The sequence below is a fragment of the Leucoraja erinacea genome, chromosome 3 (assembly GCF_028641065.1).
Source record: "Leucoraja erinacea ecotype New England chromosome 3, Leri_hhj_1, whole genome shotgun sequence".
In the NCBI taxonomy this organism is placed as follows: Eukaryota; Metazoa; Chordata; class Chondrichthyes; order Rajiformes; family Rajidae; genus Leucoraja; species Leucoraja erinaceus.
The window spans coordinates 23496890-23522939 of record NC_073379.1 but is presented as its reverse complement, the minus strand read 5'-3'; the positions used below and the strand labels follow the sequence as shown (position 1 = coordinate 23522939).

At 43.4% G+C, this 26050-nt stretch overlaps 1 protein-coding gene across 2 annotated transcripts in view; it reads right to left on the bottom strand.

Annotated features, from left to right (window-relative positions):
• The window catches only part of htt (huntingtin), a 201683-nt gene that overhangs the window by 121537 nt on the left and 54096 nt on the right, over positions 1-26050 (bottom strand). For both annotated transcript variants that reach the window (XM_055632294.1, XM_055632295.1), the window contains exons 12-17: positions 23881-24004; positions 15812-15930; positions 6057-6168; positions 5832-5969; positions 3130-3288; positions 1849-1946 (exon numbers count right to left, since the gene is read on the bottom strand). In XM_055632294.1, coding sequence (XP_055488269.1) covers positions 1849-1946; positions 3130-3288; positions 5832-5969; positions 6057-6168; positions 15812-15930; positions 23881-24004 — 750 coding nt within the window. The remainder of the gene's footprint in view (positions 1-1848; positions 1947-3129; positions 3289-5831; positions 5970-6056; positions 6169-15811; positions 15931-23880; positions 24005-26050) is intronic.

Below are 26050 nucleotides of genomic sequence, written 5' to 3'. Positions count from 1 at the left end.
GGCTTTGACTTTGACTTCGGGAGAGGAATGGAGAGCAGGGGAGAGACAAGACTTTGCCTTCCATCACAGTGAAGTGGAGATTCACTGTGATGGATGTTTGTGTAAATTGTGTTGGTGTGTGTCTTGGTTTAATTTCTTGCATGACTGCAGAAACCAAATTTCGTTTAAACTTCATGTGAGGTTCAAATGACAAATAAACGGTATTGTATTGTTTGAAGTGAATTGAAAGATACAGCATGGAAACAAGCCCTTCAGCCCACCAAGTCCAAGCCGATCACCCATTCACACTAGTTCTATGTTATACCACTTTCACATCCATTCCCTGCACATTAGGGGCAACTTTACAGAGGCCAATTAACATAAAACCTCCCAAGTCTTTGGGACGCAGGAGGAAAAACCCGGGAAGAAACCCACGAGATCACAGGGAGAACTTGCAAACTCCACTCAGACGGAACCCGAGGTCAAGATCTGGCGCTATATGGCACTGTTTGCAGTTTAGCTGAACGAGGGATGATTTTAATGAAACAATCGTTCCTAAGGGGACATGATGGGGTAGATACTATGATGTTTGCACTACCGGAAGTCTTTCAAAGGGATGCCAACAAGATACTAGAACGGATGCACAGATTTTCCTTATACAGATGGTGAATCTCTGGAATTGTCTACACTAGAGGGTAGATAATTTTTTGAGAGATTGAGGAATGGGGGAGAACTAGCAGGAGGTGGAGTTGAGGACTGGACCAGGTCAGCCATGATCATACTGGATGGCAGGACTGGCTTGAAGGAGAGGTTGCGCATTCCTGCTCCTATTGTCTTGTGGTTTACACACACGGACTCAAGAGTGCGGCACAGTTGTATTGATTCCAAGACTGGGTTAATCAAGATCTCCTTGTGAGTGAGACCATGCTTGAAGGGCCAACTGGCCTACTGCTGCTGCTGTTTGAGTTCTCATGTTAATTAGTCAAAAGAAAATAATTTGAGTCTATGGAGTCTACTCCACCATTCGGCCACAGGTGATCAATCTTTCCCTCTCAGCCCCATTCTCCTGCCTTCTCTCCATAAGCCCTGATACCTGTACTAATCAATAATCTGTCAATCTCTGCTTTAAAAATACCCAATAGCTTGACCTCCACAGTGGTCTGTGGCAATGAGTTCCACAGATTTACCACTCTCGGGTTAAAGAAATTCCTCCACATCTCCTTTCTAAAAGGTATGTTCTGTGATGCCAATTGCTGTTCATGGGCTGAGCCACAGGGTGGCATTTCTGTCCAGTCAATGACACAACCCAGATCAGCAGAGATAAGGAACTGCAGATGCTGGTTTACAAAAAAAAAAGACAAGTGTTGGACTAACTCAGCAGGTCAGAAAGCAACAAGGTAAGTTCTATCCATGCGCTTCAGAGATGCTGCCTGACCCGCTGACTCGGCAATTGGTGTCCTTCTTTAAATGTACATACAAGCTGTTATATCTATGGAATAATTGACCACTGTACGTCCAGGCAGTCTTAGCAACACGACTAAAAGCCTCAGAGTAGCCATGTTTGTTGTTGTCCACAGGAGTCCGTGTCCCATCCCTCACCGATTACAGGGACGGTGTCAATGATTATCTGTTCACATGCTTTAGGATTAAATTACAATCCTTCCGTATCAAAGCTATTCCAGTACCATTCTTATCCAATAAAAACATCCCATACCACAGAAAGATATTGCCGAACACGATAACAAAAACCTAACCATGAAGGAACCCCCCCCCCCCCGCCTCAAAAAAAACCCCAGCATTAATAAATATCCTAGGAGTTAATAAAATGATTTATGGCATTATTTTAATCTCAAGAAAAGCAACACCTACCCTTACGGCAGCACAAGCCATTTTGCAAGTTACAGATGATTTATCCTTCAGGGTTTTCTGGAGTAAAGGGACGCAATCCTCCAAAGTGAAGCCATACCCTATAAATAAATTGACAGGGTAAAAGTCTGTGAACTGATATGTTCAAGGAAAGAATACTGCATTAATTGCACGTAAACACCAATCACACAACAAAAAATATCCACTAAGTTGGTTGAGAAATCTGATATTCATAAAAATAATACTGGGAGAACATCTTAACCGTGTTATTACATTTAGATCATCCTGAATGAAAGTAAAAACAGAAAAAGCTAGTTGGATTGCTCTGTGGAAAGAGAAACTTTAGACTTTAGACAATGTGGAAACTGGCCTTTCAGCCCACCGAGTCCACGCTGACCTGCAATCACCCCGAACACTAGACTTATCATACACACTAGGAACAACTTGCAATTCACGGAAGCCAATTCACCTACAAACCTGTACGTCTTTAGCGTGTGGTAAGAAACTGGAAACCGGTGAAAACCCACAAGGTCACAGGGAGAATGTACAAACTCCGTACAGACAATGCCCGTAGTCAGGATCAAACCCGGGTTTCTGGTGCTGCGAGGCAGCAATTCTACCGCTGAGCTGTCTCAAACAGTCTTAACATTTCATGTCGAGGACCAGTTTGTCAGAACCCAATGATGCATTGGTTTTTAATCTTTAAGAATGTTTTTCATGGAAGTGGTGGCATAAGCAAGGTGGACAAGAGCTCAGGGGAGGCTGTTCTCCTCCTTAAATCACAATGAACCAGGTTATAATGGGCACTAGAGAGGATATGGGGCTGGAGGGAAATGCAAGAAAGACGAACAAGACAATTAAGTGGAGCAGTTTCCAATGAATAAGGAATTTTTCATCAACTTCAAATGTTTCAAAGGTCTTTTATTGCCACGTGTACCAATTAAGGTACAGTGATTTTCATATTACCATACAGCCATACTAAAACAAACCAACAAGACACACAACTACATAATAGTGAACATAAACATCCACCACAGCGGATTCCCCACATTCCTCACTGTGATGGAAGGCAATAAAGTCTAATCTTCTTCCCTCATTTTTGTGACAGATCTGCTGCAATTGATCACTGTGTTGACAGTCTCAGCATGGTTCTGCATATCACACAAGATGATGCAAGGCAATCTAGATAGAAACCATTTCTTTGAGCAAGAGTTCCAGGGATAACACATTAACACCATACAGTTGCACAAACTAACAGCACATCAACAGGGTTTGTCCATTTACCTGTAGCTCCTTGTACCACAGCAAGCCAGCTTTCTGGATTAAATCGAGTCTTTGTGAGAGCCGAGTGAATGAATGTTGAGCAGAGGAGTGCTGTGGCTCCTCTTATCTGTGGATCCCCATGGTTGACATATTTCAAAATATCTGATATGCATTGGTCTTCTGTGGAATGAGAAACATCAAGATGTGAGTTGGCTAACCAAAAAAAGTAGGTTAGTTTAGAGATACAGCACAGAAATAGGTTCTTTGGCCCACCGAGCCTGTGCCGACCATCGATCCCCAAATACTAACACTAACCTACACACTGGGGACAATTTACAAAACCCACTCGGTCACATACAAACTCCGTACAGACAGCACCCATAGTCAGGATCGAACCCGGGTAGTTGGCGCTATCAGGCAGCAACTCTACCACTGAGCTACCGTGCTACCTCCAAATGTTTCACAAATTCTACAATCTGGAAATACTTGAAAGAAAATCCAAAAGTAAAGCTAAAATGCCCAGCAGGTATGCCAGCAATCTGATACAACAACATGCATGGGGAACTCCATTTGTCCACAGACCTGGACTATTATTGGAGGGAAGATCAGTTCAATTTCCGTCAGAGCTTCAGAATTCTTGTTTAGTTTGGTTTATTAATGTCACGTGTACCGACGTGCAGTGGGCAGATGCTATAGATCTGCACGGGAAGATAGACGCTCCCGCCCCCACAAATCTCGGGCAGATGGGGCTCGTCAGCTTGGGAAGGCAGTCCATTTAGGAGAGGGAAAACTCTGATTTAAAACCTCCACTGCATTGTGGCCATATTCAGTCATGGAAAAGGCTCCAGGAGTAAACCTCAAGAAAATCCGGAGTCGGAGCCCATAAGGCAGTTGGTCCTCGCTCTGGCAGCTCCAGCGATGGCGCTGGTGCCAAACTGTAACGGCCCTGCTGTTCCTTTGGATCGATCAGCGGTGTGGCGAGGGGGGACGTTGCTGCATGGGCAACAGCCCGTCCTCCATATGACATCGCCCAGGCTTGCATCCGACCAGGATGCATCACCCATGGTCAGTCATGGCCGAGGGGGGCCTATTACTACCGACGTGCAGTGGTACGCTTTTTGTAGCATGCTATCCAGTCAGTAAAGGCTACACATTATTACAATCAAGGCGTCCACAATGTACAGACACAGGATCAAGGGAATAATGTTAAGTCCAGTAAAGTCTGATTAAAGATAGTCTGGGTCTCCAATGAGGTAGATAGTAGGTCAGGATCGCTCTCTAATTAGTGATAGCATGGTCCAGTTGCCTGATATCAGCTGGGAAGCAACTGTCCCTGAATGTGGAGGTGTGTTTTTTTACACTCTGTACCTCTTGCCAAACAAGAAAACAAAAAGGACAAGGCGGTCATTTTGCTTGAGACCTCACTCTCGCAAAGCAGGAGGTCCAGAGCAGATGGGAATGGGAAGAGGAGTTCAAATGCCGAGCAACCAAAAGATCCAGCTGGCCTTGGCAGAAAAAGGTAAAGTGTTTGGCAAAAAAGGTTGCCTCATCTACGCTTGCTTTTGGCAATATAAATGAGGGCACATCGGGAACACCGGGAAATGGAGTCGATGAGGTTAGAGGTGAACCTGTGCCTCCCCTGGAAGGACTGCTGGGGTCCCTGGATGGAAGTGAGGGAGGTGTAAAGACAGGTGTTACATCTCCTGCGGCTGCAGGGGAAAATACCTGGAGAGGGGACACTTTGCATGGGAAGGGAAGAGCAAACCAAGGAGTTACGGAGAGAGTGTCTACAGAAAGCAGAAAAGGGTGGGGACAGGCTGATGCAACTGATGATGGGATCACGTTCAATGTGCCAAAACTATCTAAGAATGATGTGTTGGATGTGGAGGCCAGTGGGCTGAAAGGCAAGAACCAGGAGAACTCTTGCCTTGTTCCCTCTGGGGGAACTGGGGAGAGGGAGAGCGAGTGCATAAGAGCAGGAGGCAGAGGAGATGGGTGAAGAATCTATTGCCAACAGAAGTGGGGAAACTACGTGGAAGGCCTCATCTTGGGAGCAGATGCTGCAAAGACAGAGAATATGAGAGGAAGGGATAGCATACTTGCAATGGATAGAGAGAGGTGTGGTCAAGGTAGCTGTGGGGGATCAGTGGGTTTGTAGAAGAACCAAGATAATGGCCTGTGACGGAGACAAAGAGAGTGATAAAGGGGCGACTGGTGGCAGAGATAGTGCAAATGAATTTGAGGGCAGGGTGAAAGTTAGTAAAAAAGTTGACAAAATCACTTGCAGTCGTTGATGTAGCAGACAAAGCTGGGGAATGATGCCAGGGTACATCGCAACAAGGAGTGTTCAACGTAATCAACAAAAAGGCAGGCATAGCTGGGGGCCATATGTGCCCATGGCACAGCCGGTGCCTCACAGCATCAGAGACCCGGGTTTGATCCTGATCTAGGGTACTGGCTATTTGGAATTTGCCCATTTTCCTTCCCATATCCCCAAAATGGCCAGCCCCATTTAAAAACAAAAATCCCTGATGTGTGGTGAATGGATGTGTAAGTGGGATAACACAGAAAAAACATGAACGGGTGATCGGTAGTTGGCTTGGATTCAGCTGTATCACCAAAACTTAAAAAATAATTATCTCATAATTCCAGACAATGTAATTAACTATCTCTGTAATGTATTTCTAACTCACTGCTTGAAACACTCCAGCCCATTCCAGTACCTTGACTCTCTAAAACTTCAAGTGAAGTCCTGTACAGTTTGTTGAAGAAAGCTTCAGGATGAAGTCCAATGGCTGCTCCAACACAACTTACTGCCAACGCTTTGACACTCACTCTGACTTCTTTATCAGGAATCAGACCTACAAAGAAAAACCAGAGATGAAAGCAAACATTCCACAGTGAGAACAAAGATAAAAAGCTGAAGCCATTCAAATGTTGCAGCTTACCATTCTTTTGACCCGTTAAAAGAAAAGATGCACTAAGGAGACGAACACAGTGGACTAAAGGTGCCGCATTCTCATCAGTGTAATGGCCAATGTCTCCCTTTATCCGGCAAGGCTGTTAAAAGATAAAAATAACAGGTGTGCAATTTTTGACTCAAGTGATCAAACTTTGTGTTGTTATTAAATTCTCTGAGCAACGAGATATTTCAGGAGTGTTTAGTTTGGTTTATTGTCGCATGTACCAAGGTAAAGTGAAAAGCAGTCAGCGGGAAGACTATACATGATAAAGGGAATAATGTTTAGTGCAAGATAAAGTCCAGTAAATTCCGATTAAAGATAGTCTGAGCGTCTCCAATGAGATATGTGGTAGGTCAGGACCGCTCTCTAGACAGTGGTTCAGTTGCCTGATAACAGCTGGGAAGAAACTGCTGGTACAACAGAACCACTTACAGAGGCAAAGAGCCAAATGATTTAGATCCAATGGATGATCACCTGGTGCTGGCTTAGCCGATCTGACTTGCATGGTAAAAACTGTACTGATAATTAGATGAGAGAATTTGCCCAGATCTGGCACTCCAATTCACCATCCAATGAAAACTGTTGGATGTGGAAATTTAGTAACAGCCACCTTCAGTAATGTTACTTAGAGACGGGACCTCTTAAATAACAAATTTTGGACCTGCAGATACCACCACCAATGGGGCACAGGGTGTCTGAGGGAAAGGTAGGTGGGAACACTTTGAGGCACTGCACACCTTCCATTACTTCTGTTGAGCTTTGCATCCTCCTCGCGAGTAGACCCTATGTTAGCTCAAGAAGGTTCCCTCTCCTCGCCGAGTGACCCTGGTCCAGGGATTCTCAGGAATTAGTGGAGAAAGTCACCTTTTTACAGTAGGATGCTCTCTGAGAACATTTTGGATCTTTTCCTTCACTCACACAATATCTTTCTTCCTAAGTCAGAGCTTCAAATAGACCACTGGTTTCAGAAATCTGATTTCTATCATGCTGATGACGGACTCTGCCCAACAGGTCCAACAAAATGTTATTAGGGCCTCAATGCTAAGTGTAAGAACAGAGGAGGAGCAAGCCATTACGCCCTTCAGATCTGTTTTGACATTCAACAAGGTCTGGCAAGATCTGAACATCATTTTCCCCACTGAACCTCTATTTCCCATGATCTCCCTAATATACAGCAGTCTCTGTCTTTTATGCAATGACATTGTCTCCACAGACCCATAGAATAGATAAATCCAAAGATTCACCACCAAATGTATCTTCTTCCCTGTCCTGTTACATGTTGAATTAATACATCAACTTGATCAGTGGCCGCTACAGCGTGGAATTTTGCATTCAGTGCTTCAACCCGTAACATTAAATGGATATGTTTCCGAACATAAATTCTCCAATTAGCAATTAGAATTAATTTTTAATTTAGGACTTTAGTTTCAAAGCTTAACAATTAATGATCTAAATAAAACTCCTCTTATTCCCACACCATCACAGGCCATAGACAGTTACATAATGCTGGAGTAACTCAGCGGGTCAGGCAGCATCTCTGGATAAAAGGGATGGCCGATGTTTCGGGCCGGAAGTAGGATCCCGACTCATAACATCACCCATCCTTTTTCTCCAGAGATGGTGCATGACTCGCTGTTACTCCAGCACTCTGTGTCTATCTTCAGTATAAATAAGCATCTGCAGTTCCTCTCTACACCAACACAGGCCCTATTGCTTGTTAAAGAACCAGTTTGTGAATACATGATACAGTGAAATGCACGGCACAACATAATTTATTATTCAGGCTCCCGAATTTAGAAACCGATCAAATCTACAATATAAAAATTCTGTTTTTAACTTTTAATTCCAGTGCATCATATCACATCCCACCAGAACACCCTGTGTTGCTTGTTCCAATGCACTTGGTTGCACATTTATTGCTGGGTCAGAAAATTGCGACTTGGAAAAATTAAAAGTCTTGAACTTAATTTAGGCTTTATTTTCCAGCTGCACTATTAGAAGACTATCTATCTCACTGGCGATCCTCTGGACTATCTTTAATCGGACTTTACCTTGCACTAAACATTATTCCCTTCATCATGTATCTTGTACACTGTGGACGGCTCGATTGTAATCATATATTGTCTTTCCGCTGTCTGGTTAGCAAGATTTTCATCCTACTCAGTACTCGTGACAATAAACAAAACTAAACTAAGATTAGTATCCTATCTTTTACTTTCTAAACGGTGACATTTTCCAACTGTAACATGACACTAGGTTTAGAACGTGAATTCTTCCAGTTTCTTGGCAAATTTTCCTCTGCAAATCAATTAGCAAACAAACTCCAATCGCGCCGTTTGTTTCACTGCTGCTTGCAAGACATCAACAGCATATAATTCTTAACATTGTTCTGCTCAATGTAACTCGTTAGATACAATTTAAAGGCTTATGTTACAACCATATATTTCATTTATTGATTCTTGACTGCTGTCAAGAGAGCAAGAATTTTCAAACTACTGCACCTGCTATTCACAACATTGAAATAAAAGGCAGGGGGGAGGGATGGAAGAGGCTCAAATGGAGATTGTGTGACTCCCTGTGGAATGCAGTGGTTTAGTTCAGATGCGTGACACCAAGCTCATCACTCGAAACTCTCTCTCTCTCTCTCTCTGTCCATGATGTTCTCAGTCTCTTACACTGTTCCAAGGAAGTCAAATCACCTCATCTTTCAACTGGGCACAATATGGACTCCCTGAGCAACATTTTCAAACAGCGATTCTTCAATCCCACTTACACTCATTATACTTTATCCCGCTCTCACCACTGTTCTAGCCGTCTTCCACCCCACATCCCACCACTCCATCTGAAGAAGCGTCCCAACCCAAAACAACGTTCTCCACAGATACTGCCCGACCCACTGAGTTGCTCTGGAGCCTGAAGTCTTTTTTAATATACTTTATTCATTGATGGGGTGTTAGCATCAATGGTGAGGGTCAACTGGAGGCAAGTAAAAGGCCAGAATACCTTAAAAAACAAATACTTCACCCAGAATACAAATCGCCACATTTTGACAGATTGAAAATGCCCAGTTAAGTGCGTCACGTACACAGTAAATTAATCCCTACGGAAAAACAAATGTTTTTCCGTATGGGCAAGTTTGTGGAAACTCATTTAAAAATAGGCAAGTCTTACAAGCTTATGTTCTACTCATTTGCCATATTTGTGTAATTTATAGTTTGGAAAATGGGTAGCTGGCAAGCTCATTAGTTTCTACTGCTGTGCAGAGTTAATTCTGCCAAAAGAACGATGGAAGATTTATATTGCTGCCTCAATTAACTGCATTTTGTGTAGTTGTGGCAATCTCCTCTGATCTGCTGCTACAATAAAATGCTGTCTTGCAGGGAACTATACCGAGCACATAAAACTGTATTCAATTATGTTCACCTTCAATGGTTCTGATCCGAACCACTGGCTGCTGCATGAACCAAGATGAGAAAAGTTAACGGCTTATGGAATTTATGCATTCTTTGTTCAGATCTGACAAGACTGACTTGTGATAACTTGGTTGATCTGCACATTTAGCAGAGTTGTGGAGCTACATAGCATGGAAACAGGTCCGAGAGCTCACATATCCATGTCAACTAAGATGGCACTCTTGGGCTCATTTGCCTGCATTTGGCCCAAATTCCTCTAATTGCTTCCTATCTATATATCTGTTTAAATGTCTTTCAAAAGTTGTAATCAGATCTGCTTCTATTGCTTCCTATGGCAGCTTACTTCAGATTACATACTATACCGCTTATTCCAGATATCCGAGTGTAAATGTCGACCCAAAGATCCCTCTTAAATCTCTCCCCTCTCACCTTAAGCCTTACTCTAGTATTGGAATCTCCCACCCTGGGAAAACACTGAGCATTTGCTTTATCCATACCCCCCAGGATTTTGTATACTTCAATAAAGTCACCCCTCAGCCTCCTACGCTCCAATGTCTCTGCCTATCCATTATAACTCAAACCCACAAGCCCCCAATAACATTCTGATGATTCTCTTCTGCACCCTTTCAGGTGTAGATACAAGAACACGGGCGCGAAAAGGTCACAGGAATCAGGAATAAATGATGGCTAGCTTATTCAAACTTCCAATTGATGTTTGGGAAGACATGCCATAAAAGCCTGCATCCAGGTTGGGCACAGCACTTCCAAAGGTAATAACATGGCTTTAGTCACTTTGAGTGGTCATCATCTCTCAACAATTTGATGGAGTACCACATCTAAAAAAAGAGATAGAGCAGGAAAGTAGTTGAGGAAATACAAAGCTTAAGTGTTCTGCTGTGGGAATGACACACACGACTCCAACTGTACAGGAAATCAGGGAAGTGCAAGAGAAGCTAGAACTGGATGAATTAACTGTCCCGTATATTTAAAAGAGACACAAAATGATGGAGTAACTCAGTGGGTCAAGCAGCATCTATGGAGAACATGGATAGGTGACATTTCAGATTGGGACCCTTCTTTAGACTAACTTTAATAGGAAGAATGGGGGGAAAGAACTCTCCTTAATACATTCAGTCTGAAAAAGGGTCATGACCCAAAGCGTCACCTACCCATTTTCTCCATAGATGCTGCTTGACCCGTTAAGTTACTCTACCATTTTATCTCTATCTTTGGTATAAACCAGCATCTGCAGTTCCTTTGCATTATGCGTCATGTACATCTGTTGGAGATTGGATTGATCGTGAGAGACGAGGCCAGGATAGATTTTGAACAGAAGTATGAGAATTGTAGCCAAGCGGAGTCAAACAGCAATGGGTGACCTATAATTGCTGCAATAGAAAATCTAAGCCCCATAATTGAAGTCTGCAGATGGGGATAAGAGTCCAGCCAGATCACCTGCTACATTATTGGTAAAGTACTGATGGATGTGAACAGAGATAAGAGTGAAGCAGCTGACTTCTTCACCCATCCAACCTCATGACAGATGGAAGGAGGAAGTCTCATCACAGAAAACAAATTGAAAGTTGCAGATCAGTCGAACAGAAAGTTTAGTTTAGTGTGGAGACACAGCACAGAAACAGGCCCTTCAGCCCACCAGGTCTGCGCCGACCAGCAATCCTTGCACACTATCACTATCGCTACACACTTGGGATAATTTAGAATTTTTACCGAAGTCAATGAGCCTACAAATCCGCAAGTCTTGAGTGTAGGAGGAAACCCGAGCACCTGGGGAAAACCCACACGGAGAACTTACAAACTCCAGAGCACCCAGAGCAAACCCAAGGGAAATGGTACAAACTCCGTACAGACAGCACCAGAGGTCAGGATTGAACCCGCGTCTCTGGTGCTGAGAGGCAGCAACTCTACCATGCTGTCCCTGTTTTGCTATGATCTATACTACTGTATCAAAGGTATACAGACATAACTTGGGATTCACAGATATTTGTACATTCAAACATTAAACCATTTCCTGAAGCACTGACATTGGAAAGGATTTTAATGGAAGTAAATTTAATTAAGATAACTTGCATTTAAACAATGGACTAAGCAGTTTTCTGAGCTATAAATGACCACGTTACACTATCTTACATTCCCTATGTGTACTTCTGAAATGCAAAACATGGATGACTTATTAAAAGTAGATGTGAATTAGCTTGAGAGCACTTACCCTGTTAGAGAATACATTTATTAATTTGCACATTTAGTCTGTGATGGATTTTGTCAAGCTGAGAGGTGCCCATACTAGTTATTAAGATTTTCACCACTAACTCAGACTTAGAGGGGCTGCAGAGTCACAAAGCTGAACCACATAAATCCAAATACCATGATGTAAAAACCTCTACATAACATAGGCCCACGGTCATTGCTGTTATGCCAGCGAGTTGCACTACGTAGGGTAACTGTGGAGAGTCCCACTACAGAAAGATTGCAATATTACCCCAGATCTAATAACTAATCATTGGTATGTTTGCCAATCCACAATCTCAGATTCATACAGGTATGCAGCACAGAAACGGGCACTTGGGCCCAATTTATCCATGCCATCCTTTGGTCTTTACTTTGGAGTTACAGAGTGGAAACAGGCCCTGCTGCCCACTGAGCCCACACCGACTAGCAATCACATCGTACATTAGCACTACCCAACACTCAAGGGACAATGTACAATTTTACCGAAGCCAATTAATCTAAACTTGTAGGTCTCTGGGAGGAAACCAGAGCACCCGGAGAAAACCCAAGAGAGAATGCACACAGTCCGCACAGACAGCACCCAAGGTCAGGATCGAAGCCGGGTCTCTACTGCTGCGCCTCTGTGCCAACATACATGCCCATCTGTGCTAATCTCATTTTACTTTTGATCCATATTTTTATGAACCATTCCTCTGCAGATACCTGAACAAATGCGTTTTTTAAATGATGCAACAGTACCTATGCTTTCCATTTCCTCTGACAGCTTATTCCATACAACCACTATCCTCTGTTGAATGGCTTGCCCCTCAGATCTCCTGTTAATCTATTCCTTTATATTAAGCCTATGCCCTTTGGTTTTAGACTTCCCTATCGTAGGAAATATTTTCATAAGCTTATAAAGTCACACCTCACCCTCCCTTGCTTAAGTGAAAACAGTCAGAGCCAAACCAATCCCTGCTTATAATTAAAGCCCTCCAGTCTTGGCATTATTAGTACATGGAGCACTACAGCCCAAGAACAGGCCCTTCAGTCCACAATGTCTGTGTCGAACATGATGCCAAGACTAATTCTTATCTGCCTGCATAAACCACCGTTTACTTGCATATCCATATGTCCATCCAAGCTTTTGAAGGCCACTATCGCACCTGCCACTTCCTCCACCCACGGCAGCACGTTCCAGGCACTCACCACCCTCTCTGTGCAACATTCTTGTGAATCTTAGCTTAATCACAACCTCACTCTGGCACGGTGACCAGAGCGGCAGCCCAGAAATACTGCTCAGTTTGGAGATGAATAGGCAAAAATGTCTAATATGGGTATTAGCCAAATCAAATCTTTGACCAACTAAGTTCTTGATATTTTGAGGCCAAATTACACCATTGACTTTGAGTATCCAGAACAACAAATCGAGAAACGTACCAACTGCTCTACATCGGTGAGACGAGGCGCAGGCGCAGGCTTGGCAATCGCTTCACCCAACACCTCCGCTCATTTTGCAATAACCGACCTGATTTTCCGGTGGCTCAGCACTTCAACTCTCCCTCCTATTCCGAATCCGATCTTTCTGTCCTGGGGCTCCTCCATGGCCAGAGTGAGTCCCACCGCAAATTGGAGGAGCAGCACCTCATATTTTGCTTGGGTAGTTTACACCCCAGCAGTATGAACATTGACCTCCAATTTCAGGTAGTCTTGCTTTCTCCTCCTTCCCCTCCCCTTCCAAACTCTCCCACAGCTTACTGTCTCCACCTCTTCCTTTCTTTTTCTCGCTCCCCCCCCCCCCCCCCCCACATCAGTCTGAAGAAGGGTCTCGACCCAAAACGTCGCCTATTCCTTCGCTCCATAGAGGCTGCCTGACCTGCTGAGTTTCTCCAGCATTTTTGTCTACCTTTGTCTTAAAGATACCTCTTGACAGGTGGGCAATATCTTTAGACTGTGGGAGAAAAAGATTAGTCACAATCTTTTCAAACTCCTTTTTTTGTTGTGCAGATGGTGCAAATATGAACACTGGCTGCCACAATGGATCTGTCTACTACACCATCTGTGTCAGAAGGAACTACAGATGCTGGTTTATACCGAAGACAGACACAAAATGCTGGAGTGACTCAGTGGGTCAGGCAGCATGTCTGGAGAAAATGAATAAGTGACGTTTCACGTTGGAACCCTTCTTCAGACTGAAAGATAGAGAAGGCCAGAACAAGACAAGGGCAGCAAAAGATGACCTCGGGAAGGGTGGAATTCATACTCCACCATCTATTGTATGTGTGGGACTTTTTTTCTAACCTATAGGTTAATCAATGGGATTCAAGGACTGTGATATTAGAAGGGAGCAGCTATAGAGAGCACCTAAGTTGATTGATGAAACATTTTTGCTTCCTTAGCAAATTTTACAATAATATTTAGCCTTTTTGTTTGAGGAACAAACAACTGCTCCGGGCAAACAGCCCACAAATCGATCTTGCTAAAAATCTAATCTCTTTTCACAAATATTTGGAGCCTAGCATCATACAGCGCAGGAGGTGACTGCTTGGCTGATCAGGCCAGTAATAGCTCTTTGAAAGAATAATCCAATTAGATTACTACTACTCTTCAACTAGTAATTTATCTCTCTTAAATATTTATGCAATTTCCTTTTGGAGTTTACTATTTTTTTAATCCAATGTTCTTCCAGAAAGTGCATTCCAGATGACAATATCGCAGTGCGCATATTAGTATAATGTTTTTAAGGTAAGAAATAGAACTGAGGCACCTCACAAGATTACAGGCAAATACAAATCTGACATTGAACTACCTCAAGTGATCTTACAACAGCTGATCTAAGACATGGGCTAAGGTAGCTTCTAAGGGACATCCTAAAATGAAAAAGATTTTAGGACTTTGGTTAGGCTGCATTTGGAGCAATATGTGCAGTTCTGGTCATCCCATTACAGGAAGGACGCGCAGGCTTTGGAGAGAATACAGAAGAGGTTTACCAGAATAAAGCTTGGATTAGTGGGTATTAGCCACAGGGAGAGGTTGGACAAACTTGAATTGCTTTCTTTGGAATGTCGCAGGTTGCAGGAGGCCTGATAGAAGTATACAAAATTATGAGAGGCATAGATAGGGTAGACAGTCAGAACCCTCTTCCCCACTGGAAAGGCGAGAGGACATAGCTTTACCACGAGAGGGGCAAAGTTTAAAAGAGATGTGCTGGGCAAGTTTTGTTTTACACACAAAGCCTGGAATGTGCTACTAGGGATGGTGGCAGAAGCAGACACACGTGTGTCTAAGAGGCTTTTAGATAAGCATATGGATATGAAGGGAATAAAGAGAAATGGATCATGTGCAGGCAGAGGAGATTAATTTAACTTCGCATCATGCTTGGTACAGACATCGCAGGTCAAAGGAGCTGTTCCTGTGCTATACCGTTGTATGTACTATGACAGACAGACAAAGTTGAGGAAGGGAATACCAATGCTTAGAGCGTGGGCAATTAGAGTATTACATCTAATGGTGAAAATGGTTCAGTCTTTCTGCTGACTGTATAGCATAGAACAAAAGCTTTTCACTGTACCTGGGTACACGTGACAATAAACTAAACTACAATGAGTGAAGCCAGAATTTAAAGAAAGTAAATCTATTTTGCACTATCCCTAAATAAAGGGCCTGTCCCACTGTACGAGCTCATTCAAGAGCTCTCCCGAGTTAAAAAAAAAAAAACTCGTGATAAGTACGTAGAATGTACGTAGCGGGTACGTTCGGAGCTCGGGACATCTCTTAGTGGCTCGTAACGCTAACGGCAGGTACTCAGGAAACGCGGTAAGCTCGTGAAGATTTTTCAACATGTTGAAAATTGTCCACGAGAACCTCGAGTACCTACGAGTGGCTATTACCATAATTCTCCGAGTTTGAATCAGGGGAAACTCGGGAGAACTCTTGAATTACCTCGTACAGTGGGACAGGCCCTTAATACCTGGACACCTTTATTTTAAGCTCTGTTGTTCAGAATTAGAAGTAGCCTCCTGCCAGTGGTAACAGTTACTCTATATATACACACTATAAATAAAAAGCTTGCATAAGAATTACAACATAAAGCCATCTCACCTTGGTTTCAAGATCTGCTGACTCAACGCAGTCATCCTTCGACACAAAACGATCAACACTGCTGTCAGAGGATTGCCGGCTGTGGCCCATGTGACTTAACAAATGAGATTTGTTTACTGCTGTAAGATTAACAGAAATTATTTTTCTCCTCTGCTCTCTTCATTAAAATAAAATCTTTCATCTTCATTTACAAGGTCAACTTGTGCCACTCCCTGGCTAAAGTTAGCAGAGTCGCTCATCCGGATATGTACTTGCTATATTTCATTCAGTCTTAAGTATATAATGTTAAATGACATTGCATAAGTACATAAGCTATAGGAGCAGAATTAGGCTATTCGGCCCATCATGTCTACTCCACAATTCAATCATGGCTGATCGATCTTCCCCTCCCAACCATATTCTTCTGCCTTCACCCCTTACTAATCAAGATCTTCCGGTGGCGACGCGAGCAGATGGCTGCTTATTTTCGAGCTCCCGATAGCAAATTTAAAACTAGCCTCCCTTAATTCACTAATTGCTACATAATTCACAGTTTTCTGTTTTGGAATGAGTGGGGGAGCGACAACTAGAAGTCAAAAGACGGACGGACGAATGGAGCTGAGCAGTCAAAATGGCACCAAAGGAGAACGAGGAAATTGAGGATATAAAGAAGGCGCTTGATTTTCTGTCTGAGGAGATTGCTACTGTCTCTAAGCAGCAGAAAATGATAATTAATTTGATGAGTGAAATTAAAGAACTGAAAAAACAAAATGAGGAGAAGGATAAGAGGATCGCCAGCCTAGAATGCCGTGTAACAGACCTGGAGCAGTACACCCGCATGAATGACATTATTGTCAGCGGGACTGGAGACCAGGCCCCAGTCCTACGCCAGGGCGGTAACAGCAACGGCCGATGGGGAGCCCACCGCTCCAGACATGGACTCCGTGGAGCAACAGGTAACTGCTTTCTTTCATAGCAAAGGCATATCCATATCCAACACAGACATTGAAGCATGTCATCCTTTACCTCGAAAAAACCAAAGTGTCAAACCAGCCATAATAATTTGTTTTATGAATAGAAAACACAAAAATGCATTGTTCAGGCAAGGGAAAAAGCTCAAGGGATCTGATGTTTATGTGAATGAGCACCTTAACAAAAAAAATGCAGATATCGCCAGAAGCGCACACATCCTAAGGAAGCAGAAAAAAATCCAGTCAATCTGGACAACAAACTGTAAGGTGTTCATAAAGCTAAACGGGTCACCAGAGGAGGCTAAAGTGCTGTCCATGAGATACATCGAGGAGATGGACAAGTACCAGTGACTCCAGAACAGTGACTGTGTCTATCAGTGTGATTGACTTGAACTATTATGACCATGGACTCTTGTGAAGAGTTTGTCAAGTCAAGTCAAGAGAGTCAAGAGTCAATTTAATTGTCATTTGGACCCCTGGGGGTCCAAACGAAATGCCGTTTCTGCAGCCATACATTACACACAAATAGACCCCAGACACAACATAGTTACATTTAACATAAACATCCATCACATAACTGTGATGGAAGGCCGTTTAAACGACTACAGCTGGAAATGACTGTTTAAACGACTACAGCTGGAAATGAAAGGGACAATGATGACTGTGATGGTTGGAACTTTAAATCATTTAAATATTCGCCTTAAAAATACCCAATGACCTGTCTTCCACGCATTGACCTCAAGGAGTGAGTTGCATTGTAGGATGCACAACAGTTTAAATCAAGCATTTGACAGAGATCGTCTTTGCCTATTAAAGATTGCATGGCACAATTCATATCCCCTTTCCGTGAATTGTCAACAACTCTCCCTAAAGTACTGGCCACCATGTTACAGGAAAGATGTTGTCAAGCTGGAAAGGGTACAGAGAAGATTTACGAGGATTTTGCCAGGACTAGCGATAGGGGGAGGTTGAGTAGGCTGGGACTCTATTCCTTGGAGCGCAGTAGGATGAGGGGTGAACTTAGAGGTATATAAAATCATGAGATGAATAGATCAGGTAGATGCACAGAGTCTCTTGCCAAGAGTAGGTGAATCGAGGACCAGAGGACACAGGTTTAAAGTGAAGGGGAAACAATTTAATAGGAATTTGAGGGGTAACATTTTCGCACAAAAGGTGGTGGGTGCATGGAACAAGCTGCCAGAGGAGGTGGTTGAAGCAGGGACTATCCCAACGTTCAAGAAACAGTTAGGCAGGTACATGGATAGGACAGTTTTAGAGGGATATGGCACAAACGTAGACAGGTGAGACTAGTGTAGCAGGAACATGTTGGCCGGTGTGCGCAAGGTGGGCCTGAAGGGCCTGTTACCATGCTGTAATATTCTATGACTCCACTGGCAGAAACTGAACAATTTATCATTCATCTCACTGCTCCTTGTACTATCTTGGTTTGCACAGAATGGTTAGTGCACTATTTTCTGAACTTGTAAGCAAGTGTTCACATGACACGATAAAGCCCTGTGTGACTGTCTTGAAAAGCCCTCCAGTTAGGGAGAGCTCTGAACCAGCCCAAATGTCTTCCAGATTCCAGATTCGCTCTGTCTCCCAGTCTTGTGATACGGTCAAAATTCCTTTACCAAACCCGCATATGGGCACTGAAGGTTTTCACAGATTCAACGTAATGCATTTTGTGTTCATTCTTTCAACTCTTCTGTCAACAAGCATGCCAAGCTTTCAGGACCGTCTCTGCAACATAGGGTTATTGTTACCATATGCTAGGTTTTCCAACAGTGACCATATTGTGCAGTGCAGGCTGGTTGGTGGCAGTGGAAAAATAAAATATAGTTTGGCCTCTCTGAGGTTCATAGGCAATTGTAAAATGTATGTGAGTGGCAGATTCTGCATGGGGGTGGGAAGGGAAGTTAATGAGAATGTGCGGGAAGAAAATAGGTGGAGTGTAAATGATCACCTGATGAACAACACGGACTCAGTGGGCTGAAAGGCCGTGTCCGTGTGTACGGCTCTTTGACTCTTCTATCAGCGTACTTACCCTGGGTTCAGAAGATAGACTGGGACATTCCAACACAAAACCTGCCAGTGCTGCGTTATCAGGAGTTGCTGCCAAGTAACATAGACCATTGGTCCACGCAGCGATTAGAGTTGCAGCCTTAGTGCCAGGGAGCTGGGTTCTATCCTGACTATGGGTATTTTCTATGGAGTTTGTTCGTTCCCCTTGTGACTGCGTGGGCTTTTTCTGGGTGCTCCAGTTTCCTCCCACACTCCAAAGATGCGCAGGTTTGTAGTTTAATTGGTTTCCTGTAAATTCACTTTAGTTTAGAAAAAGGCCCTTCAGCTCGCCGAGTCCACAACGACCAGTTATCCCCATTACACTAGCACACACGAAGGACAGGCACAAAATGCTTGGGTAACCCCAGCAGGACATGTAACATAGAAAATAGGTGCAGGAGTAGGCCTTTTGGCCCTTCGAGCCAGCACCGACATTCAATATGATCATGGTTGATCATCCAAAATCGGTACCCCGTTGCTGCTTTCTACCCATATCCCTTGATTCCGTTTGCCCTAAGAGCTAAACTCTCTCTTGAATATATCCAGTGAATTGGCCTCCACTGCCTTCTGTGCCAGAGAATTCCACAGATTTACAACTGGGTGAAAAAGATTTTCCTCATCTCAGTCCTAAATGGCCTACCCCTCATCCTTAAACTTAAACAATGAGACTATATAGTCTGTTTGATAGAATTTTCAATATAATTTCAATTTTTGTTTAAAATTGAATTATTGAAGTTCAGTATTTTAGCTCCATTATTGTTTATCTTGAATACTGAATGAAGAACAATCTGAACAATTTGGATTTCTAGATGTAACCCAAGGAGAAGCTTTAAAGTTTAGAATATTCAGTACTCATTTAATGGACCCCTTTATAACTGATTTTAGTCATAGCAGACAGACCTGGCAACAGCATCCTGACTCGCAGACATCCACAGCCACGCTTCCGCACCAGCGAGCCCTTCTTCACCCATCGAATGGTCCAGTTTATCTTATGTTGGTTTATGTTTTTGTGGCTCATGTTGTAGCCCCTAGGGATAGCGCTTTCTACGGGCCGCTGCTGCCAATAGGGCGCACTCGGTCACTGTGGGGCTCCCTCCCTTCTAATGAGCTGCCAATCCTTCCGGCCTGTCACCTAGTTACTCCACTAATGCCTCCTCCACCACCTTCTCCCATCGCTCTGTCCACTCAGCTTCCCCTTCCCTCCACTACCTCCTTCTTCTCCCCAGAGTCACTGACAAACTCCACCTTGGAGGGTGTTAGCAGCTGTGAGAGGGGGAAGAGATGGTGAAGGGGGGGAGGGGGTAGGTTGCGTAAGATGGGAGGGGAGGGGCCCTGCAGTGGCCGGATGCATATTGGTGGCAGACTGAGGGCAGACCTGACAACTGGGGGCTGTGTTGACTGAAGGCAAAGGTAGCTGATGGGGTGGAGCTTCGGCGCCTCGTTTTAAGATGAAATAGACCAAGTGCAGACCCGTTGGGTCTGTTCCCCCAACGTGCAGTTGAGGGGGGGGGGGGGGGGGGGGGGGGGGGGGGCATTGGGCGTCACACACATTAAGGAATCTCTCCAGAGATGCTGCCTAGCATTTTACTCCAGCATTTTGTGTCTACCTTCGCATTAAACCAGTATCTGCAGTTCTTTCCTATGCATTAAGCACAATTTGCAATTTTTACCGAAGCCAATTAACAGAAAAACCTAAATGGCTTTTGCGTGTGGGAGGAAAACGGAACACCTGGGGAAAACCTATGGGGAGAACGTACAAAATCCATACAGACAGTACCCATAGACAAGATCAAACCCAGGTCTCTGGCGCAGTAAGGCAGCAACTCTACCACTGTACCACCGTGCCATCCCTAGCACGCTCCTACATTGGTCCCAGTGTGCAAGACAGAACTAGTGTACTGGTGATCATTGGTTGATACATACTTAGTGGGCCGAAGGGCCTATTTCCATGATGTATTTCTAAACTAAGCACTACTCCAAAGTCATTGAACTATATTAAAACAGTTGGGGTGTACAGCTGGGTTGACATGAGGCACACGGAGTAGAATAGCCATTCTCTCTGAGAGTAAACAATCCAATTATCAAGTTGACTGCAATGATTTTTCTTTTGAAAACTGCTTGGCCCATTAGATCTAACAGGGTCTTTTTTTTTTTTAAACAAACGTTTAAGATAATTTGTACTGCATCAAAAGATGTCTCTGATCTTGCAAACTTGATATGGAACAGACAAAAATTGATTGTCAAGAAATACAAACTGCTCCATCAAGCCGGGCTCACCACCCATTGTTTCCTACCCCTCAATGTGCATCTTGGACGGGAAGGAAGATAAAGGGCAAAATAACAGAATCAGAGTCAATAAAAGTAAAACTCTTCTCTAAAATTAATTTCTGACCCACTCAGTCTAGGAAGTATGCCACAATAAACATTACAACCGCACTACATATTTCTCAATCCATTGGAATGCAGACTGCATTTGTTACGAGAATGTCAAATTTCTCTCTCATTATTTTTAGGTTGTTGTCACATCAGCTTGCTATTAATTAATCACAACCTTTTACATTAAGTCAACTCTTCAAATCACTAAACAGAATAAAGCTATGTGGTGTATAAAGGCTGTTCACTGTACTCAAGTCTGATCTGTGACTCCATGCCATGTGCCTGGGTTTGTATCATATCCCCTAACAACTTCAATTATGAAAGTTCGATTGAACTTGATTGATATCAATAACCGAACCTGCAACCTCCGCCATTTATTCATAGTCAGTGGAAACAGGGCCTTTGGCCCAACTTTCCCATGCCGACAAAGAATTCAAACAAAGAATTGGCACTCGGTCCCATAATTTCAATAATTGAAGTCTTAACATAGACCTTTGTGGATACCATTAGCCACCAAAGGCAATCAGAGTAGCTGCCATTATCCTAACTTTGTCATTTTCAGCACTTTATCGTTGTGCCTTGACCTAGATTTCCTTAATTACAATCAGAAGCTGGCAAAACTCTGGTTCCAACCCAGTCAAGATAACATGCATGGTAGAAAAACCCATTAATGCTTGAACTCTACCTCAAGAGCAAATAGTGCTTAAATTATGACATCTGTGCCTTCTCCCAAACCAATCACATCGTCAATCAGAGTTTGGGGAGAGCAGACAAATGATGGCTCCTTTCCCCAGTGCATAACTAAAGTTTGTCTGTGCAAGAAACTCCCTCTGCACATCCCCAACTTCAAAATGGGAAGAAAGGAGATGGCCTTCGCATTCCCCCGTTAGCTGTCGTTTCTCAGTTTAATGCCAATTATGTTATATTGCAGATGATTCGGTATTCGGCTATGCCACTGTACACCCACCCAGAGGAAGCATTCTAACAGGGCAGAATTTTTCAAATTCAGAGCGAGTGGATAGTGTTTTAAAGTACACGTTTTGCAGTAATATAACTACTTCATCAGTCACGAATGTTGACATTGAAGCAGACTGCTTCTGCAAGGTGCTCTTTACAACGATTATATTGTATTCATTTTCTGATATAGTTCCGGCTTCCTTCTCTTCTGTTAATCAGAACCCCTGTTCCTTATAAACTATTCAAAAACACAAAAAAACAGATATAAGGTCATTCACCCCTCTAGCCCACTTTACTATTCAATATTATTATTTTTTTAAATCCTGGTACAACTTTCTTGCACTAACACAATAAACCTTGATATCCTTAATAATAATACGAGGCGTTATGCACAAGGAACCGAACTATGCAGTGGAATTTAGGCTCAAATCTCCAGTGAATTTGTTGACTCCAAAGGAACTCTTAAGACTGCTCAGCAATATTAACGTCCTATGAAAATATAGTAATGAAAAAATACAGATTTGTCTGGAGATTTTACACTTACCTCGAACAAAGCTGGCTTTTTCATTCAAATCATCCATGCAACATATTTCTGCAACATCTTTTCCCAGCCCCTTTCAATTTATACCCATCAAAATATTCATCCAGACCTTCATACTTTACTTGTTATCTAGTTTCCCCATGTTATACATCTGAATTAATCCTGATGGAGGAGCATTCCAGCTACAAAGAACTCTTTGGGGAAAGATGTTTCTCGTGATTTCCCTATTGGGAACATTGATGGCTGTTTTATATTTATAGTTCCTAGTTTCAAACCTCCTTGTGTAAAATCAGTTCTAGAATCATGCCATTGTCAGCCCTCAAAAACACCTGAAAATCGGGGGGGCACAATGGCGCAGCTGGCAAAGCTGCTGCCTCACAGCACCAGGCACTCAAGCCCGATCCTGACCTCGGGTGCTGTCTGTGTGGAGTTTGCATGTTCTCCCTGTGACCGTGTGGGCTCCCTCTGGGTGCTCAGATTTTCTCCCACATCCCAAATTCATCGGATATTGTCATTAAAGAAAAAAATGAATTAGCACAAAATAAAGGTGTGATGTTAATTGAATCAAAGCTATAAATCTTCAGTATTTGGATTTGTATAGATTCATAGAGTGATACAGTGTGGAAACGGGCCCTTCAGCCCAAGTTGCCCACACCGGCCATCATGTCCCAGCTACATTAGTCCCACCTGCCCGCTTTTGGTCCATATTCCTCCAAACCTGCCCTATCCATGTACCTGTATAGCTGTTTCTTAAATGTTGGGATAGTTCCTGTCTCAACTACCTCCTCTAGCAGCTTGTTCCATACACCCACCACCAATAACAAGATTGATTGAAAAATACAGCACAGAAAAAGGACCTTCGCCCCCTCGAGTCCACACCAACCTATTCGCCCATTCGATCACCTACTCACACAAGTTCTACATTATCCCATTTACTCATCCGACACACTAGGGCAATTTGCACAGGCCAATTAACCTCCAAACACACGTCTGTGTGATGTGGGAGGAAACCAGAACAACTGGACGAAACCCACAACATTTATAACCAAAAATTGCAATTTGTGAAAACAGCAATATATCGTTTCAAAACATTAGGTAACAGCAAATGAAGCTCAACCTCAAACCTTAGCACAGCCCTTCGCTAACACGCTGATTGGCTTCAAAATAATTTGAAAACCTACCAAGAGTGGAAGTTGTGAAGCTTTCTAGTAGAGCATCTCCTGTGGTGTTTAAGGTATCCTCCTCCTCATCTTGAAGTTGTCCAATCTGCATTGCTGAATACTGACTCTCCGTTCCATCTAGTACCTGGTCCAAACAAGGAGATTCAAAAATCATTCCCAACAACAGGTTTGAAGGAGACATGGCATTTTTGCCCTCATTTTATTCCACTCCTTCCCTTGAGGGTGTGACTATATGCTTAGATAAAGATGGCAGGTAGCTTCACACCCAAATAATTGGAGACAAAGGATTTTAGGAGTGAGCTGACAGAAGCTAGTATTGTAAAAAATAACAAGTAGAGACGGATATGGGCCGAATACAGTCAGGTGGGACTAGCGTGGATGGGGCATCTTGGCCGGCATGGGGCCTGTTCCCATGCTGTATGACTCTAAATGAGTTGGCTCTACATGCTTGCTTCATAAAGCAAGAGAGCATGCACATTTAACATCAATACTAAAAGTAAAGAAGAGATAAAGGACCACCAGCAACTGGATGCCCAAATGAATTGGAGACAAGACATGGGAAAATGTTCTGTGCATTCAAATACAGGCTGCTCACATAGTACTTTCTAGGAAATATTCCCGAGTCATTTATAAAGAATCCCTACGAATGCAGCAGACAGATCCCATGCAAAAAGGAAAGTATCTCCTGACAGAGGTAGGGGAATTTATATTACAACATTGGCACAGTGGCTTCACAGCACCAGAGACCCAGATTTGATATTGACTTTGAGTGCTGTCTGTGTGGTGTTTGCATGTTCTCCCTGTGACCACGCAGGTTTCTTTCGGGTGCTCTGGGTTCCAAATGATGTGCTGGTTTGTAGGTTAATTGGCCCTAATGTGCAGGGAGAGGCTGCAAAAATGGATAACATAGAACTAGTGCAAACAGGTGATCACTGGTCAGTGTGGACTCGGTGGGATGATGGGCCCGTTTCCATGCTGTTCTTCTAAGCTAAACCAAGCTAATGATGACGTAGGGGTTGATGTTGGGTCCACTGTTATTTGTTATCTATGTTATAGATTGGAATGACAATGTATAATGTTGTTAGTACATTTGTAGTTCTGGTTACCCAACTATAGGAACGATGTCATTAAGTTGGAAAGAACACAGAAGAGATTCACCAGGATGTTACCTAGCCTTGCGAGTTTGAGTTATTGGGACTGGATGGGTTGGGACTTTTTCCTTTGGAGTGTAGGAAGCTGAGTGGTGATCTTTGTGAAGTATACAACATCACGAGGAGTATGGAACGCTTTTTCCTACGGTAGAAGATTCTAACGCTAGAAAGCATAGGCTGAAGGGAAGCAAGAAACTTGGGCGTCCTTAGAGGGCTCGTGGGTAAAATGCAATGGCAGAAGGCAGCTTATATAATCAGTATAAGCATCACCCCACGAGGCGTGATCAAGGATCCACCATAGAGTCGGCAGTTCCTTCTTTACATGGACGCAAAGTGCTGGAGTAATTCAGCGGGTCAGGCAGCATCTCTGGAGAAAAAAGAGCGGTGGCGTTTTGGGTCAGGATCCTTCTTCAGACACTGAAGAAGGGTTTCGGCCCAAAACGTTGCCTATTTCCTTCGCTCCATAGGTGCTGCTGCACCCGCTGAGTTTCTCCAGCATTTTTGTGTACCTTCCATCTTCAGACACTTGAGTCTGAAGAAGGGTCCGAACCTGAAACGTCACATCCATTTTCTCCAGGGATGCTGCCTGACTCGATGACTTACTCCAGCTATTTGTGTCCTTCTTTGGTATAAACCAGCCACTGCAGTTCTTTGTTTCTACATTCCTTCTTTACAGATTTACTTTCTTCTTTACAGATTTACTTTAAACAATGCACATCCTGTGGGCATGACTGTGAGATGAACTTCCCCCCCTCAAAATAGCTAAACTAATTGATAAGGGCCCTCAAACATAAAACAAGGACACTTTGTGGAATGCCTAAGAATACTTATTTGAACTTCTCAAAGGTTTCAGACCATGCAAACGGGAGAAGCGATGTGGACTTGCAACAGCAAAGCCCATGTGGGGCATTTCTGAACTCAGTCAGGGTCTGGTGGAAGAAGGATCGCAAGGTAAGCTAGGCATCTCTTCACAGGCAGAAAGAGTGACAGCACGAAGGAGAGCACGGGGCAGCAAAGAC